At 43.6% G+C, this 15792-nt stretch overlaps 2 protein-coding genes across 2 annotated transcripts in view; both read right to left on the bottom strand.

Annotated features, from left to right (window-relative positions):
- LOC113011589 (NACHT, LRR and PYD domains-containing protein 12-like) overlaps window positions 1-15792 on the bottom strand; it is a 534299-nt gene that overhangs the window by 181813 nt on the left and 336694 nt on the right. Inside the window, exons 9-11 of the mRNA XM_080298057.1 lie at window positions 7174-7368; window positions 4841-5017; window positions 764-937 (exon numbers count right to left, since the gene is read on the bottom strand). Of these exons, the coding sequence (XP_080154183.1) occupies window positions 764-937; window positions 4841-5017; window positions 7174-7368 (546 nt within the window). The remainder of the gene's footprint in view (window positions 1-763; window positions 938-4840; window positions 5018-7173; window positions 7369-15792) is intronic.
- LOC145425152 (protein NLRC3-like) lies at window positions 9109-13138 on the bottom strand. Its single transcript, XM_080298113.1, has 3 exons — window positions 12744-13138; window positions 10800-12627; window positions 9109-9289 (listed from the first exon to the last, which is right to left on the bottom strand). The coding sequence occupies exons 1-3, from the start codon at window positions 12997-12999 to the stop codon at window positions 9109-9111; spliced, it is 2265 nt and encodes a 754-aa protein (XP_080154239.1). The 5' UTR covers window positions 13000-13138.

The following is a 15792-nucleotide window of genomic DNA, read 5'->3' as shown; positions in this document are numbered from 1 at the left end:
GCTGCTGCTGCTTCAACCTCTCTGGATCATCAGGACACAGCTCCTCCTCTCTCAGCACACACACCGTCCTGTTTACCATCATCAGCTCCACGTGCAGAGAGAAGGAAGAGCAGAGGAGATAAACGAGTGTTTCCAGAGGCTCTTCATCAGCTGTCAGTCAGTGATGCAGCACATCCAGTATAAAGAGCAGCAGGGACTTCAGTGCTGGGACTGTACTAGGACTCATTGTTGCTTCACTTTTTCTAATCTTTGGATTTTTATTGAAGTTGATGAAAATGTTTTTCCCTCCTAGTTTGAGTTTGGACTTTCATTCATTAGAAGAACCTTGGTGTGTCCACTCTGAGCTCTGTAGGAACCCCAACAACAAGCCCAACAATCCAGATGGACGGTTCCAGCTGTTAACTGGAGGAATTCCATCCAAACATCTGCTCTCACTAAATTCTTCCTCACCTACAGACTGTGTTCTTCACTGCTTTAAACTTGGAAATGAATGCAGTCATTGGTCTGCGTGCTGTTTTGTTCAGAGAGCTGATTGGCTGTTGACAGTGTTTGATCAGAGCGTATCAGACGTTACCATGGTGACCATAAAGGTCAGAAAAAGGAAGTGTTTGTGTCCAATCCTGAAGCCTGTCACCATTCTCCTCTCACAGCTTCACTGAGAAGCTGCAGCTTTACAGGAAACACTGGATCTTTGTTTCATACTGACTGTGTTTAGTACAATACTGCTGACAGCACCACCCACTCACTCCATCACTCTACTGACCTCAGAGTCTCCAGTCTGTAGTCTGGACTCTGCTGAAGATCAGACAGCTGCTTCACATCTGGATCCTTCAGGTTGTTTCCGTACAGGATCAGCTCTCTCAGATGGGAGGGGTTGGACTTCAGTGCTGCTGCCAGATAATCACAGCTGATCTTTGACAAATCACAGAAACACAATCTGTATAAAGAATGAAAGATGTAAGTTTATTAGACAAAGTGTGAGCTTGAAATCATTCAGTGTTTCATCATCTGTTCAGAGCTGAAGAAGGTTCAGAATGTAGAAGTTTAGAAAATGGAAACTCCAAACAGTTGAAGCCAACAGGAAGCAGCTTCAAACAGGAAACTGTGCAGAGTTTCAGACTATATGTCCTGATGCAGCCAGTTGGATTTTGGAGATTTGAATATATATATATATATATATATATATATATATATATATAAACTAAGTCCTTGAATCATTTCTTCCAGTTGGTCCAACAAGACAGACTAAGTGTTGGACATGTGTTGTGGCTCCATTAGGGGAGCTTCTAAATGTGATGTGATGGCCCCTCTGGGTCTGTCAGGTCACAGGACTGAAGAGAGCTCAAACTGGGCACACAGTTGTTCCAGTCTGGACCAAAGACTCTATACTGGGACTGAGGGACTGCTTTGACTGCACCCACTGGGACTTTTTAAAGGCTCATGTTCTCACTTAGATCATCGATTTCTACTTACATTTCTTTCTGGGAAAAATGGGGATTACTTTGGAAACAGGAAGTATTTTCCCCAATAAGCAGCCCTGGATTAGTAAATCACTCCAACATGTTCTCAGGCAGAAGAAGCTGTCTTGTTATGAGGGAGAGAAGAAAAAGATTGAGGCACAGAAACTTGTTGAAAGAGAGATAAAGCAGCTAAAATCAGGTGTAAAAGTAAAGCAGAGGATGAGCTGAATAAAGGACACTCAAGGCTGGCTTGGAAAGGAATGAAGTCCATGGTGGGGATGCAGAACAAAGAGCAAAGATGAATGTGATGCTGAATCAGCAGAAGACTTGGACTCATTTGATTCCAGCTTTGATATCATTGATTTCAATGAAGAGCTTTGTGATTGTAGCAAAGGGCTGGTAGCTCTGAGAGTCCCACTGATGAGGTGTTTGTGTGGAAATCTCTTAGTGGGACCAAAGAGAGAAAAAGCCCTGGTCCTGATGCTGTGGGAGGGAAATGATTGAAGTGTGCTGTGAGGAACTGACTGGGAGATTTTCACACATTTTCCAGTCCTCCTTGGAACAACACGAAGTTCCCAGCATATGGAAGCAAAGGTTAAGTGTCCCATGGCACTCAGTAGGGATGGGCACCGTTATCCGGTGCCATTATGGCACCAGTTCAGACATAAATGGTAGTAACCAGACCGAAAAGCAACACACATTTTGGTGCTTTTTTTTCCTGAGATGTCATACACTTTGGATTCTAGCCAATCATTTTACCTTTGCAAGCATAGTAGGCAGGGCAGGTACGTACTTTCTTTTAGAGCAGAGCTACAAATTAAAAACGCCCAAGGCGAAGCGGTCAAAGGTCTGGCTGTACTTCACAGCAAAAGATGCAAACTCAGCAGCCTGTGCTTTAAGGTGATACTGTGGGTGTGGTGCCTGTTATCAGACCCGGAGTTAGCAACATCCCCCAAGAACCTGAAGAGGATAGTCCTGGCCCCTAACCCCTTCCAGTGTAGCAGAAATGATGACGGATGATGATGGCAGCAGCAGCCGTTCTTCTCTGGGTGAGTAGCTTAATGTTGTACGTGTGCAATTTACGTTGAGTAGGCTAACCACGTTATAACATTAATGCATGTAATGTGAACTAGCAAACACCGTCGTAGTTACATGCGGCTGTTGTAGGAATGTTTAGCTTATTTTAGAGTTTAGAAATGTGTTAACATAGAATGTAGAACTATTGTAGAGATACTGACACTGCCCTCCATATAATAAAGGCCTCACTGTGTGGTGAACTTAGGAGTAGATTGTAGGAGACCCCTCCCCCACTTGAACTGTGAAAGTAAAACAGAGAGGAGTTAATGCTGAGTGGAAATTCCCCAGAGGATGTTTAGGTTGGGGGTCTCAACATTTGTAACTGTGGTCTGGAAGGGAGATGGGTTTTATGACCTAGGGAGTCACCTACACCCATAGTGTTTTAACTGTCACGCACACACATCCACACGCACACTCACTCATGTGCACACACATACACACCCACACGCACACTCACTCATGTGCACACACATACACACAGGTATGCGTACACAGTCACACACAAGCACTCACATAGACACGCAAGAACGCGCACGTGTAGGCATTCACGTGCTCGTGCACATAGACACAGACAGAGTTTGGAGCACACCGTGGGGGGTTTTATGATGGGGTCGCCCCTACAAAACTGTGTTTCACAGACAAAGAGGTGAAGATTTGCAAAGGGACACACCGGCCTCGTCTTCCCTTCTAGAAGTGCATGCTTAAATGAAGATGAATAAAGATGAATAAAGGTTTTGTGATATAACTACTGGGTTCCGGTGCAGTCTCTGGAAGTTTCGACGAATAAAAGAACCGGGGTAAAACTGATTTCGTAACACTGTCTTCATGTTTGATGGCAGATACTCCCTTCACCCTGGCAAAAAAGGCTAAAATGACCAAAGAAAAAGTGGAAAACAGCTAAACACGAGAGGTTTTTGGACAAAGTTTGTGTTCTCCATTCATTCAGCACCGGTTCGAGCACCATTTAAGCACCGGCAACGTCTGAAATGTACCGGGTTTGCACTGGTATCGGATAAAACCTAAATGATACCTATCCCTAGCACTCAGTGATGATGGTGCTGTGGCCCCACCACCTCCACCTCTTTGTAAAGGAACTAACTGTCATCTGAAGCTTCAAATGGAACTAAGACTTCCTCCACTAGGTGGCAGTGTCTGATGAGAAAGTGTTAGTGGAGCTGGCCTGGAGTCAGAAACAGGAAGATGCAGGATTTGGGCTGAAATGGGGAAAAGTGGTTCGCACTAGTGCCTTAAAGCAAGAAGGTTGTAGGTTGAAGCTTGTTGGCCTTTCTGTGGAGGTTGGATGTTCTCCCACAGTCCAATGAAATGCTGCTTAGGTTCATTGGTGCTTCTAAATTGGCTGTAGGTGTGGATGTGAGAGAGTACTTCTCTGTCTCTCTCTGTTGGCCCTGTGATGGACTGCTCACCTGTGCAGGTGGACCACGCCTCTTGCCCTATGACAGCTAGGGCACAGGCTGCAGCCCTGTGAGCCTAAGATGAATAAACAGTTAGCAAAAATGATCCATAGATTGCCTGAAATCCCCCAGTTAGCAGTTTGGTAGATAGCTATGACATGCTAATCCCATCCAGCAGCTGTATTCTACCTGTAAGCTGATCCCTGCTGAGCCAAAGCACTTTTTCATATACAAATTACAACCTTTAATAGAAACCTATTGGTCAGCATCTTATTAGCCTGCTGTTAGCTTCATTCCACAGAAAACTGAGAGAAACTAACAGAGTTGATAAAGAATAAAGAGAAATGTGCTGATTTAAAGCCTTTGAAGTGCTTCAGATGATCTCTGTCCACTTCTGTCCACTCATTCATTCATGTAAGCTTTCTAATGCAGCTTTGATCTTCACAGTCTGCTTCATGAAACTCATTCTAACCCTGAATGTCAGAGTGTTCCTCCTTCTCTTTCCCATCATTCATGCTGGCAGTGGAGGAGATTTGGATGTGGGACTGTGTTTTGGATGATGTGTGTATGTTTGTGTTGGACTGCTGTCTGTAAAGCAAACGCACATTTTGCTTTGGATTTCAGTGTCAGACAGACTTTAAGGTGGAATGAAGAGTTGGAGAGTTTCACAGTGAATTATCCAGTGGAGGATTTTTCTTCTTCTTTGAAGGTTTGAAATGTGAACATTGTTCTGCTGCAGTCAATGGACTAAACCAGAGAAGAAGAAAACAGACTTTACCATGAAGATCCTCAGTGTGGATCAGTATAATATCAGCCTGATGTCTGCAGTTTAGTGTCAGCACAACTTTCACATCATATTCATCTCAGCACAACTAAAAAATGCTGACTGACCTCAGAGTTTCAAGTCCACATCCTGGACTCTCCAGGAAACCACACAGATGCTTCACTCCTGAATCCTGCAGCTTGTTGTTCCTGCTCAGGTCCAGCTGTCTCAGATGGGAGGGGTTGGACTTCAGTGCTGCTGCCAGATAATCACAGCTGATCTCTGACAAATAACAGCGCCTCAATCTGTATAAAGAATGAAAGATGTAAGTTTATTAGACAAAGTGTGAGCTTGAAATCATTCAGTGTTTCATCATCTGTTCAGAGCTGAAGAAGGTTCAGAATGTAGAAGTTTAGAAAATGGAAACTCCAAACAGCTGAAGCCAACAGGAAGCAGCTTCAAACAAACACAACAAGAGAGAAAACTCTGAATGTTTCACATTAAAGTCGTACATTTATCATAAAAACAGGACAAAGACTTGAAAAAGTTGTGTTTTTCCTTCCAGGAACCACAAGGCTTCACTTTTAAAGGTGAAGTGTGAAAGAAATGGACATATTTGAAGTCCAACACCTTTTTCCAGTCACATTATTAAAGCAGACAAACTACAAGCTCATTTTCATTCCAACAAGTCATCTTCTGACCTGGACTAACAACACTGGTCTCTATGTGCAGCTGGCTGTGAGACCAGTGCTCAGGGAGCATCTACAAAGTGCAACACTGAAAGAACATCACACACTCATTTGCTTCCAGCACTTTCACACAAACATCTACTGTCATTATTGTCACCAAACTCTGTGGATCCTTTATTGCAAATTCAAATGGGATCAAATGGTCAGACAAAAGAGGGTTATGAGGAAATATGATGAAATGTTGTGTATTAGCAGCAAGTTATGGAATCATTTTCCTCAGAAACCAAACAAAATGATTGACAAACATGTTTTTACAAACTCAGTGTTGGACTTGGATCAGCAGGATAAGCTGATGTTTAAAGGCATTTGAGTCCCGCTGTATGAGAGTCCAGTTATTACTCAATATTTATGGATGATGTTCTTTCAGTGTTGCACTTTGTAGACGCTCCCTGAGCCTCACAGCCAGCTGCACATGGACCAGCTGACATTACCCAGCATTAGAGGCGGCTGTAAAAAAATGGATTTTCCTATTTAAATGGTTTTAATTTGAATAAAGCGATGTTGATTCATTCAATCCTGAATCGATTTTTAATATAAATGTATTTTGCCAGAATCTCAGGTTAAAGCTCCCAAAAGTATTTCAACAACAAGCAAACAGATAAAACAGTAAATGAGAGCAGCTAAACACACAAAGATGGAAACACAGAGCGTGGATCGTTCACTCGACGGCACGTACACGGACACGCCGTCGGGGCTGAAAGTGGACAGCTCACAGATCCTGAAGCTGCAGGTTTCATCTGTCTCCAACCAAAACTGACTGAACCAGCAGCAGAAGAAGATCCAAACTACGCTTTACGTTTGATGAACATCGTCATGAATTCTCTCTGACTTTGACGTTTACTTCCTGCACAGCTCTCTCTCTCTCAGTGTACTTCAAGAACAGTTTACCTTCAAAAATCTGTTTCCTGCATTATTCACTGCTTATTACGCACCAGTCTGCTGTTGTGTTCACTGCTGTCGGCCTCCCAAAACAAAGCCTCATTTCTGCTGTTCAATACTGAAGAAATGTAAACCTTTTAAAATGATGACAGATTACAAACTCTCAGCTGTGTCTGTAATCAAACCTCTGTAACTTTGCTTCCCTTCAGCAGCATCAGCTCATGTTCACATGTTGATTCATGGTTTGCTTCAGTTTTTGATGGACTGCAGAATATTTTGAAGGTTATCTGCTATAAAAAGCCAGAACAGGAAAATCTGCTTCATGTGTTTCTGTTTGATCCTCAGTGACTTTGACACAAAGGCCTCTGCTGTGATGATCACACCTCTGATCAAGTCTCACAGTGTCAGCTTTGTTTTTAGACATATGGATATGTGCTGATAAATGATCAGAATTATAATATTTCCCACTGTCTGCTGTGTGCCGTGACCTTTGACCTGCTAAAGACAGTCAGCTGTGGATTATTCATTGTTGTGTCTGATACTTAGAACTGTGAGGAAGAACACTACACAGTTAATCAGGGTCCCCTCTCTCTGAATCAGGAAAGGTGGGCAGGCCGCGTGTGGGCCGCGGGCCATACGTTGAGTCTCACTGTTTGAAATGTGAACATTGTTCTGCTGCAGTCAATGGACTAAACCAGAGAAGAAGAAAACAGACTTTACCATGAAGATCCTCAGTGTGGATCAGTATAATATCAGCCTGATGTCTGCAGTTTAGTGTCAGCACAACTTTCACATCATATTCATCTCAGCACAACTAAAACATGTTGACTGACCTCAGAGTTTCAAGTCCACATCCTGGACTCTCCAGGAAACCACACAGATGCTTCACTCCTGAATCCTGCAGCTTGTTGTTGGTCGAAGACCAGGAGTCATTACTCAGGTCCAGCTGTCTCAGATGGGAGGGGTTGGACTTCAGTGCTGCTGCCAGATAATCACAGCTGATCTTTGACAAACCACAGCCCCTCAATCTGTATAAAGAGTGAAAGATGTAAGTTTATTAGACAAAGTGTGAGCTTGAAATCATTCAGTGTTTCATCATCTGTTCAGAGCTGAAGAAGGTTCAGAATGTAGAAGTTTAGAAAATGGAAACTCCAAATAGCTGAAGCCAACAGGAAGCAGCTTCAAACAAACACAACAAGAGAAAAAACTCTGAATGTTTCACATTAAAGTCGTACATTTATCATAAAAACAGGACAAAGACTTGAAAAAGTCGTGTTTTTCCTTCCGGGAACCACAAGGCTTCACTTTTAAAGGTGAAGTGTGAAAGAAATGGACATATTTGAAGTCCAACACCTTTTTCCAGTCACATTATTAAAGCAGACAAACTACAAGCTCATTTTCATTCCAACAAGTCATCTTCTGACCTGGACTAACAACACTGGTCTCTATGTGCAGCTGGCTGTGAGACCAGTGCTCAGGGAGCGTCTACAAAGTGCAACACTGAAAGAACATCACACACTCATTTGCTTCCATCATCCAACCTGAAGAGGAAACAGAGATGGCTCCCCTTCAAAGTAAAAGCTGCTCCTTTTGGACACAGTATCAAAGAAAGTCTACAGTATAACATAGAAAAGACAGAACAAAGTTTTGGTTGTTTTTAAATTGTGCAGAAATGAAACTACACTAAGCTCAATTATGTGACAGACATTTCATCCCATGTCAGTTTGGCCTCATCCTGGGCCGGATTATCCAGCACACACTCTGACCACAGGCCCAGGGGCCACGCACAGCTGGGCTCCATCCAAGAGACAGGAAACAAACCAACACAATAATAAAAAGCACCATGTGATCTTCTTACATCTTCAAGACAAACATAGTAAAAACATGAGCATATTTGTTTCCTGATAAAATGATGTGACAGGTAGAACAGAGTAAAGTGGTGGTGTTACAGCCTTTCTCCCCTCTGCTGCCGAGGCTGTTAGTCTCTCCCAAACTCAGCTACAGGACTTCCAAATGAATGAAAGCAGCAGAAGTGGCTTTACAAATGAAAGAGGAAGAGGAGAAGAAGAGGAGAGGGAGGCCACCCTGACCATCACTCCAGCTGAAAACATCACACTTCCATTAAAGTTGGTGAGAAAATGTTGAGCAGGATGAGCTGCTGGCTAATCTGGAGGCTGTAGCAGCAGCTCACAGTCACAGTGGATTTCCACTCATGAAAAAGCTCTGGCTGCTTCATTTCTCATTTCATATCAGAGACTTTAAAGCTTCACTGAAGCTGTACTGTGATGCTTCCATATCCCAGTGAGGCCTCCATAATGATTTCAGCTGTTCTGTACACACACTGTGTGCCCTGTATGGCTCAAAGTCTCTGCAGCCTGTTTTTATCTGCTATCATCAGATCTTCATCATCCTCATTCACATCCCTCACACACTCTACAGCCTCATCAGCACTGACTTCATCTTCACTGACTGATGGAGCACAACATGAACCTGTGGAGGCTGAAACACTGTCCTGTCAAACATCTCCCCGTCACCACTCCACTTCTGTCAGCCTTTAAATGAACCCTGCTCAAGTCTGTCACTTCTGTTTGGAGCCAAAAGGAAAAACTGTTGTTCAGTCGTTTGGAAAGACAACATTTCTGAAAGCACTCAAACTTCTTCACATTTGTCTTCAGACACATCCTGAACATTTAGGAACTAAAGAAAGTTTCAAACATCAATCAAAGACCTGAAATATAGAAAAACAACAACAGCCGCAGTCAGTGAACTCACCTCAGAGTCTCCAGTCGACAGTTTGGACTCTCCAGTCCAGCACACAGAAGCTTCACACCTGAATCCTGCAGCTTGTAGTTTCTACTCATGTCCAGCTCTGTCAGATGGGAGGGGTTGGACTTCAGAGCTGAGGCCACAACTTCACAGTGAGACTCTGAGAGTCGACACTCAGTCAGTCTGTGATGATAGAAAATATAAAATGTGTTATTATAAAAGCAGAAAATCTGCATTATAAACACAGACTGAATGTATATGAAGACAAAACAGAGTGAGGTCATAATCTGATGAATCTGCTCTTCACATCTGTGCTTCAGCTCCTCTTACTGTGTTTGACATGACACAACGATTGAGTCTCTCTCAGACCTGCAGACTTTTAATGAGAATCTTTGTTTGGCTTTAATCTGCAGATGAAGGAGGAAGATGGTGTCACATTTAGGCTTCCATAATGTCCACAGCCTGTCACTGAGATCTGATCCAGAGTCAGAGTGAAGACACACATTTGGACTGTTTCCTGTTTTGACTCCAGAACATTTTGAATGAGTTCAGCTCAGTGAAGAGTTCCAGCTGGAAAGATGATCTCTGTTTGCTACCTGCTGTCAGGTACGACTGTTCACGTCCACACGCAGGAAAAACCTGCTGACTGTTACCAAACGGAGCAGAAATCTCATCACTGGACAATAATGATGAATGAACTCAGAGCTGCTGATATCAGATCTGATTTCAGCGGAATTAAACACAGAAATGATTGGCTCGTTTGAGCTTTCTAAGCCATTATCTGCTGGTGTGTCGCTAGTTGGCAGAAAATGATTTGTATTCCTGTTCAGGGCTTCAGTGTTTATGAGTCCAGATCCAGGTGACAGCAAGTCAAAATGATGTTACCTGTCTGTGTCCAGCAGCAGCCTGTATTCACTTTGAATATTGTTATAACCTGACATGGATCAGTTTGTCTTTGATTGGTTTGTAAATGTCACTGTTTCCATTGGACCTGAGTGACGCACAAAGACAGAGAGGGAGAGAAAGGAGAGAGAGGATGGAGACAGCAAAGAGAGAGCAAACACAAACAGGTGAGAGTGGACAGGTGACCAAGGTCAGCAACCAATCAGAGAGCTTCTGTTTGACCCACAGTCACTGATGATGACTGCACATAACCAAGCAGTGTGTTACTCTGATATCAAATATGGATCCTGCTCTTATAATAATGATGATCAGATGATATTATTGTGTTATTTTGTAGCTGAATACGATGTTTGTGTGATTATCAGTGAAAGAAGCAGTGAGGAGGATGGAGAGAGAGAGAGGACAGAGGGTGAAGTTAGAAACACTAAAAGGATTTTTCATGGATTTCATGGATGATTTGAGTGATTTCCAGCAGGACACTTAAACATGTCAGTGGACGTCCTAAAGAACATATTCACTAATATGAAACGTGTCATTGAACAGGATTAATATCAGTGGAAACATGGTGGAAACAGCTGTGACTGCATGGATGTGACACACTTCAAATCTGTTCTCCACTCTTGGATTTGGGATCCATGGAGCTGCTGCTGAGTCTGTACAATAAAGGAATGGTGTGGAAGGTTGCAGCGTACGGACACAAACACTTTGTGGTTACAATCTGATTTTATTTTCAACATTAAACTACTAACCTACACTGATCAGTGATGTTAATGATCACATCTGGACTCACCCAGCCTTTCTGCAGGTCCTCACAGCTGGAATCAGTCTCTGTCGTCCCCGCTCTGATGTTTTGTACTTCTGCAGGTCCAACTCATCCAGAACCTCCTCTGACATCTGCAGCATGAAGGCCAGAGCTGAGCACTGGATCTCAGAGAGTTCCTTCTCTGATCTGTTCTCTGACTTCAGGAACTCTTGGATCTCCTGATGTACTGAGAGGTCGTTCATCTCCATCAGACAGTGGAAGATGTTGATGCTTCTGTCAGGGGAGATTTCATCACTGTTCATCTTCTTCAGGTTGTTGATGACTCTCTGGATGGTTCCTGGACTGATCTCTGTCTGACCCAGCAGACCTACTAAGAGTCTCTGGTTGGACTCCAGACAGAGGCCATGAAGGAAGCGAACAAACAGGTCCAGAAGGCCATTTTTACTCTGGAGGGATTTCTCCATGACTCTCCTCAAAAATACATCAAGTGATTGGAGATCTTTGTTATCAAAAAGACTTAAAATCATCTTGGTGAAAGATTCTGATTTTAGAAACATCTTCAGCACCTTTGTCTTCCTGTTGGTGTGACAGTGGAACATGTAGACTGCAGCCAGAAACTCCTGAATGCTCAGATGAACAAAGCAGTAGACTGGTTTCTGGAAGATCACACACTCTCTTTTGAAGATCTCTGTACAAACTCCTGAGTACACCGAGGCCTCTGTCACATCCAGACCACACTGCTCCAGGTCTTCTTGGTAGAACATGATGTTTCCTTTCTCCAGATGTTCAAACGCCAGCCTCCCCAGCTTCAGAAGAACTTCCCTGTCAGCCTCCATCAGCTCCTGTGGACTCGTCTCACGTCCCTCATGGTACTTGTTCTTCTTCCTCTTTGTCTGAACTAGCAGGAAGTGTGAGTACATTTCAGTCAGGGTCTTGGGCAGCTCTCCTCTCTGCTCTGTAGTCAACATGTGCTCCAGAACTGTAGCAGTGATCCAGCAGAAGACCGGGATACTACACATGATGTGGAGGCTCCTGGATGTCTTCATGTGGGAGATGATTCTGCTGGACAGCTCTTCATCACTGAATCTCCTCCTGAAGTACTCCTCCTTCTGGGCGTCAGTGAAACCTCGTACTTCTGTTAGCCTGTCAACACATGTAGGAGGGATCTGATTGGCTGCTGCGGGTCGGGAAGTTATCCAGACGAGAGCCGAGGGAAGCAGATTCCCCTGGATGAGGTTTGTCAGCAGCTGGCTGACTGATGACTTCTGTGTGACATCAGACAGCAGCTTCCTGTTGGTGAAATCCAATGAAAGTCTGCTTTCATCCAGGCCGTCAAAGATGAACAAAAGCTGAGAGACAGCCAGCTTCTCTGCTGTGACCTTCTGTAATGTTGGATGGAAAACATGGAGCAGCTCCAGAAGACTGTACTGCTCATCTCTGATCAGGTTCAGCTCCCTGAATGAAAGCAGAACCACCACACTGACATGTTGGTTCTCCAAGCCCTCTGCCCAGTCCAGAGTGAACTTCTGCACTGAGAAGGTTTTTCCAACACCAGCCACGCCGTTGGTCAGAACCACTCTGATGGGTCTCTGTTGGTCAGGTAAGGCTTTAAAGATGTCCTGGCACCTGATTGGAGCGTCATGGAGGGCGTCCACCTTGGAAGCTGTCTCCAGCTGCCTCACCTCATGTTGGGTATGAACCTCTTCACTCTGTCCCTTTGTGATGTAGAGCTCAGTGTAGATCCTGTTGAGGAGGGTTCTACTTCCTGTTTCATCACTTCCTTCAGTCACACGTTCACATCTCCTCCTCAGACTGATCTTATGTTCATCTAAAACCTCCTGCAGACCAACATCTGCTGAAAGAAAGAAAAACAATGAGACTAAAGAGAAAGAAAACTCTTCAATGTCTGAACAACACAAGAAGTCCAGTTTTCAGAAATGAGTCCATCAGCAGACAGATGTTCAGTCTTACTTTGTACACAGCTGCTCTGACTGGCTGTCTGCAGTCCAGCTCTGCTTCTGGATCTTTCTCCACACTGGGGACAGGAGGAGTCTCCTGATGGAGCAGACTGGTCCCAGTATGAGGAGATGCACTGTCTGCAGAACCAGTGTCCACAGCTGGTAGAGACTGGATCCTTCAGGACGTCCTGACACAAAGCACAGCAGGACGGCTGCTCCTCCTCACAAACACCACTCCTCTTCCTCTCTCTGTGAACACATTTCTTCATCACTAAAACATTTACTGTCAGTGAAAAACATCCAGATGTGACCAAACTGCAGTTCCTCACAGTTCCTTTGATTTCATCAACACTAATGAGCTGCTCTTCCTGTCTGCCTGTCTCATTAAACACTGAGTGAATACAAACTCAACACTTCCTGCAGACTTCCTGACTTCACAATAAAAGCTTTCCACCAGAGAGACAGTTATGACTTTCACTGTTTTACAGCCGCTGTGTGCAGATTATCTGGGTCAGTTCACTCTGAAGCAGCTTAGAAGTGTCCGTGTAGAGCCGTGGTCTGACACACAGAGACTTCTGATTTTCTCTATTGAAACAAACATGATGAAGATGAGCAGGTTTCTCTTCTAGTATAAACTCTGTGTCTCTCTGGCTGGCTCATGATGGCTTTTCAGGTTTTATGTTTTGCTCTCTCCTGCTATGGTTTTGCCTGCCTGGGTGGAGCTTGTAATGGCCTCTCGCTCTTGGTCCACACAGTTATGATGATTACACCACCTGTTGCTGATTCACCTGGGCTTACCGGTAACCATTTAACGCTGCGGCATGGAGCAGTTTGTCGCTGGGACATTGACCCTCCTGTGTTCATGATCTCAGCTCCTTGCTAAGAAATCTCTCTCTAAATTCACCAGTTGGGTTAACTTTGAGTAAATATTTCCCTGGACCTGGTTACAGACGCTTACCTGTGATTCCCGTGTGAGGCTGTGTGAGTGCAGAGCAGGACAAGAGTGACTGAAGAGGAGTGAGTGTGGACTCCATTCCCTCTTTTCCCTGGAGCCCTGGACCCCCTCCCCAACTCACTGTACATATATAGAGCACTGTGGTTCACCCCTTTGGTAAATAAACGGTCACCTTTTTGTTTGTCAGAACTCAGTCTGTGCTTGAGTTCCTCTGTTAGCCATGACATTTTGTTGGTTCTCTCTCTTCAGGTCCCTGTAAGTGTTTGATCTAAAACATTATATTTATTCTGCTTTGATTGTTTTGTGTGCTGAGGGACATTGTTGCACGATCCACTTTTTCTTATCACTCAAATATCCTGATACTTTCAGAAAGTTGGAGAGCTCTCCTGGCTTGCTTAGTCTTTGCTCTGTACTGCAGTAGGGGAGACCGGGGATAGTTGTAACATTTTTGACATTTCTGTCTGTAATTTGGAGCTCGTTTAAGGTAGTGGATTCAAAATGTAATCCAAAGTATTTACATGTCTCGGCTATTAAATAGTGCAGCTATTTTCTCTGCAGCACAATTACCCATTGCATGGTATGGCCTCAAACACAAAGAGTGAAATGTTACAATTAACCCCATAGTCTGGGTTAGTTGTAACATATCCTGGGGTGAAATGTAACACAATGAAATAAGGGTACTGACAAAACATTAACATGTAATCTTTGTTTATTCAACACATGAATGCACTTAGAGCCATTTATGTAGCTGTGTGTGTGTGTGACAGAATGCAGAAATCTAACTTTTGAACATATTCCAACCCCCCAAAAAAGACAAATTATGGAATTTTGTGCAACTGAATATTTCATTAATTTTGGTTGGTCTTCCTTGAGTTTGGCCTCATTGGCTCAGTGGGCATTATAACCTACAACTCTTGCACCAATTTTGAACATAACAATGAAGCTGGAAAAATGTAGTTGTTCACCAGCATCGCAATTCCATTACTTTTTATCCTGGCTTACCTTGGTGTGGTTTGCAAAGTGCTTCAGAAAGATGAGGAAATCTGTTTCTTGCACCCATCCCGATTTATTTCCACTACCAGTACTTCCTACTGGTCCATCTCTGACACAGTGGTCTGCATAATGTATGTGTGGGAACACAAACAGTGGAGGAATTGTGTTGCCAATGGCATTAACCGCATATACAAATGCGACCAGTGAACGTCTCTCTGCTGATGTCGTTGCCCCAACTTGTTTAATATAAGTTAAAGTAATAGTGCGGTAAGTTGTAACATCTGCATTATTGTTACAACTAACCCAGACTGTTGCTGTTACAACTGACCCAGACTCCTATAGCCATGAACTAGCTAACATTACAGCCAACGGCTAAAACATTAGCACTAAAGACCTACACAGAATATATCCCCATAGACATACAAATAACACAATTTAAGTTTGATGAGTTTAACTGCAAAGCAGATAATGCTATTAGAAATTGAAATAAAGTAGAAAAACTTACTTTTTGGCATACAAATTACTTTTTTTCATGTTAAATTGTCTGTGTTTGATAAAATGTGCTGATTTTTCACATGTGATAGCAGAACTGAATTGGGCATGTACAGGATGAGTCACATCATTTGAAACTTAGCCCTGATTGGAGAAATTGGAAGTGTTACAACTGACCCACGTTACAACTATCCCCGGTCTCCCCTACTTGCACTGGTTTCACTGGACAAGTCTGCAAGTGAATCTACAACTGATCTGACATTGTGGCACAAACACAGTAAACAAACACTACGAGCACCTTGTTTCATGTGCAGTGGCTTTCTTCTCATTCTGTTACTGAACACTGTATGAAAAGCCTCTCACTGCCAGCATCCTTCCAGCTCCACGACAACAAGACCAACTCACATCTTCACAACACCAAGAATTTTTCCCCTTTTCTTTGGAGAAACTGAGAAGCCAATAGGATTGTAGCTCAAACTTGCCCACAGTCCTGCTTCATCACTGCTCACTCCTACCTGTGTTGGTGCTCAGTGGACAGTCATTAGGGTTGCCAACTCCCTGAAAAATAAATAAGGGACACCTCGTGGCCAGGGCCGGGCAACCTAGTTGTCTTCACCCTTCC

Source organism: Astatotilapia calliptera, chromosome 3 (genome assembly GCF_964374335.1).
Source record: "Astatotilapia calliptera chromosome 3, fAstCal68.1, whole genome shotgun sequence".
Taxonomy (NCBI): Eukaryota; Metazoa; Chordata; class Actinopteri; order Cichliformes; family Cichlidae; genus Astatotilapia; species Astatotilapia calliptera.
Note: the sequence above shows the minus strand (reverse complement) of the source record. Positions and strands in the feature narration are given on the sequence as shown.

Bases quoted from the DNA above. Each gene is read 5' to 3' on its own strand.
- LOC145425152 (XM_080298113.1), bottom strand. From the start codon at position 12,999: ATGAAGAAATGTGTTCACAGAGAGAGGAAGAGGAGTGGTGTTTGTGAG. The intron at 12,628-12,743 runs GTAAGACTGAAC...TCTTTCTTTCAG, and splicing joins TCAGAGCAGCTGTGTACAAA to CAGATGTTGGTCTGCAGGAG. The intron at 9,290-10,799 runs GTGAGTCCAGAT...CTATCATCACAG, and splicing joins AGGACCTGCAGAAAGGCTGG to ACTGACTGAGTGTCGACTCT.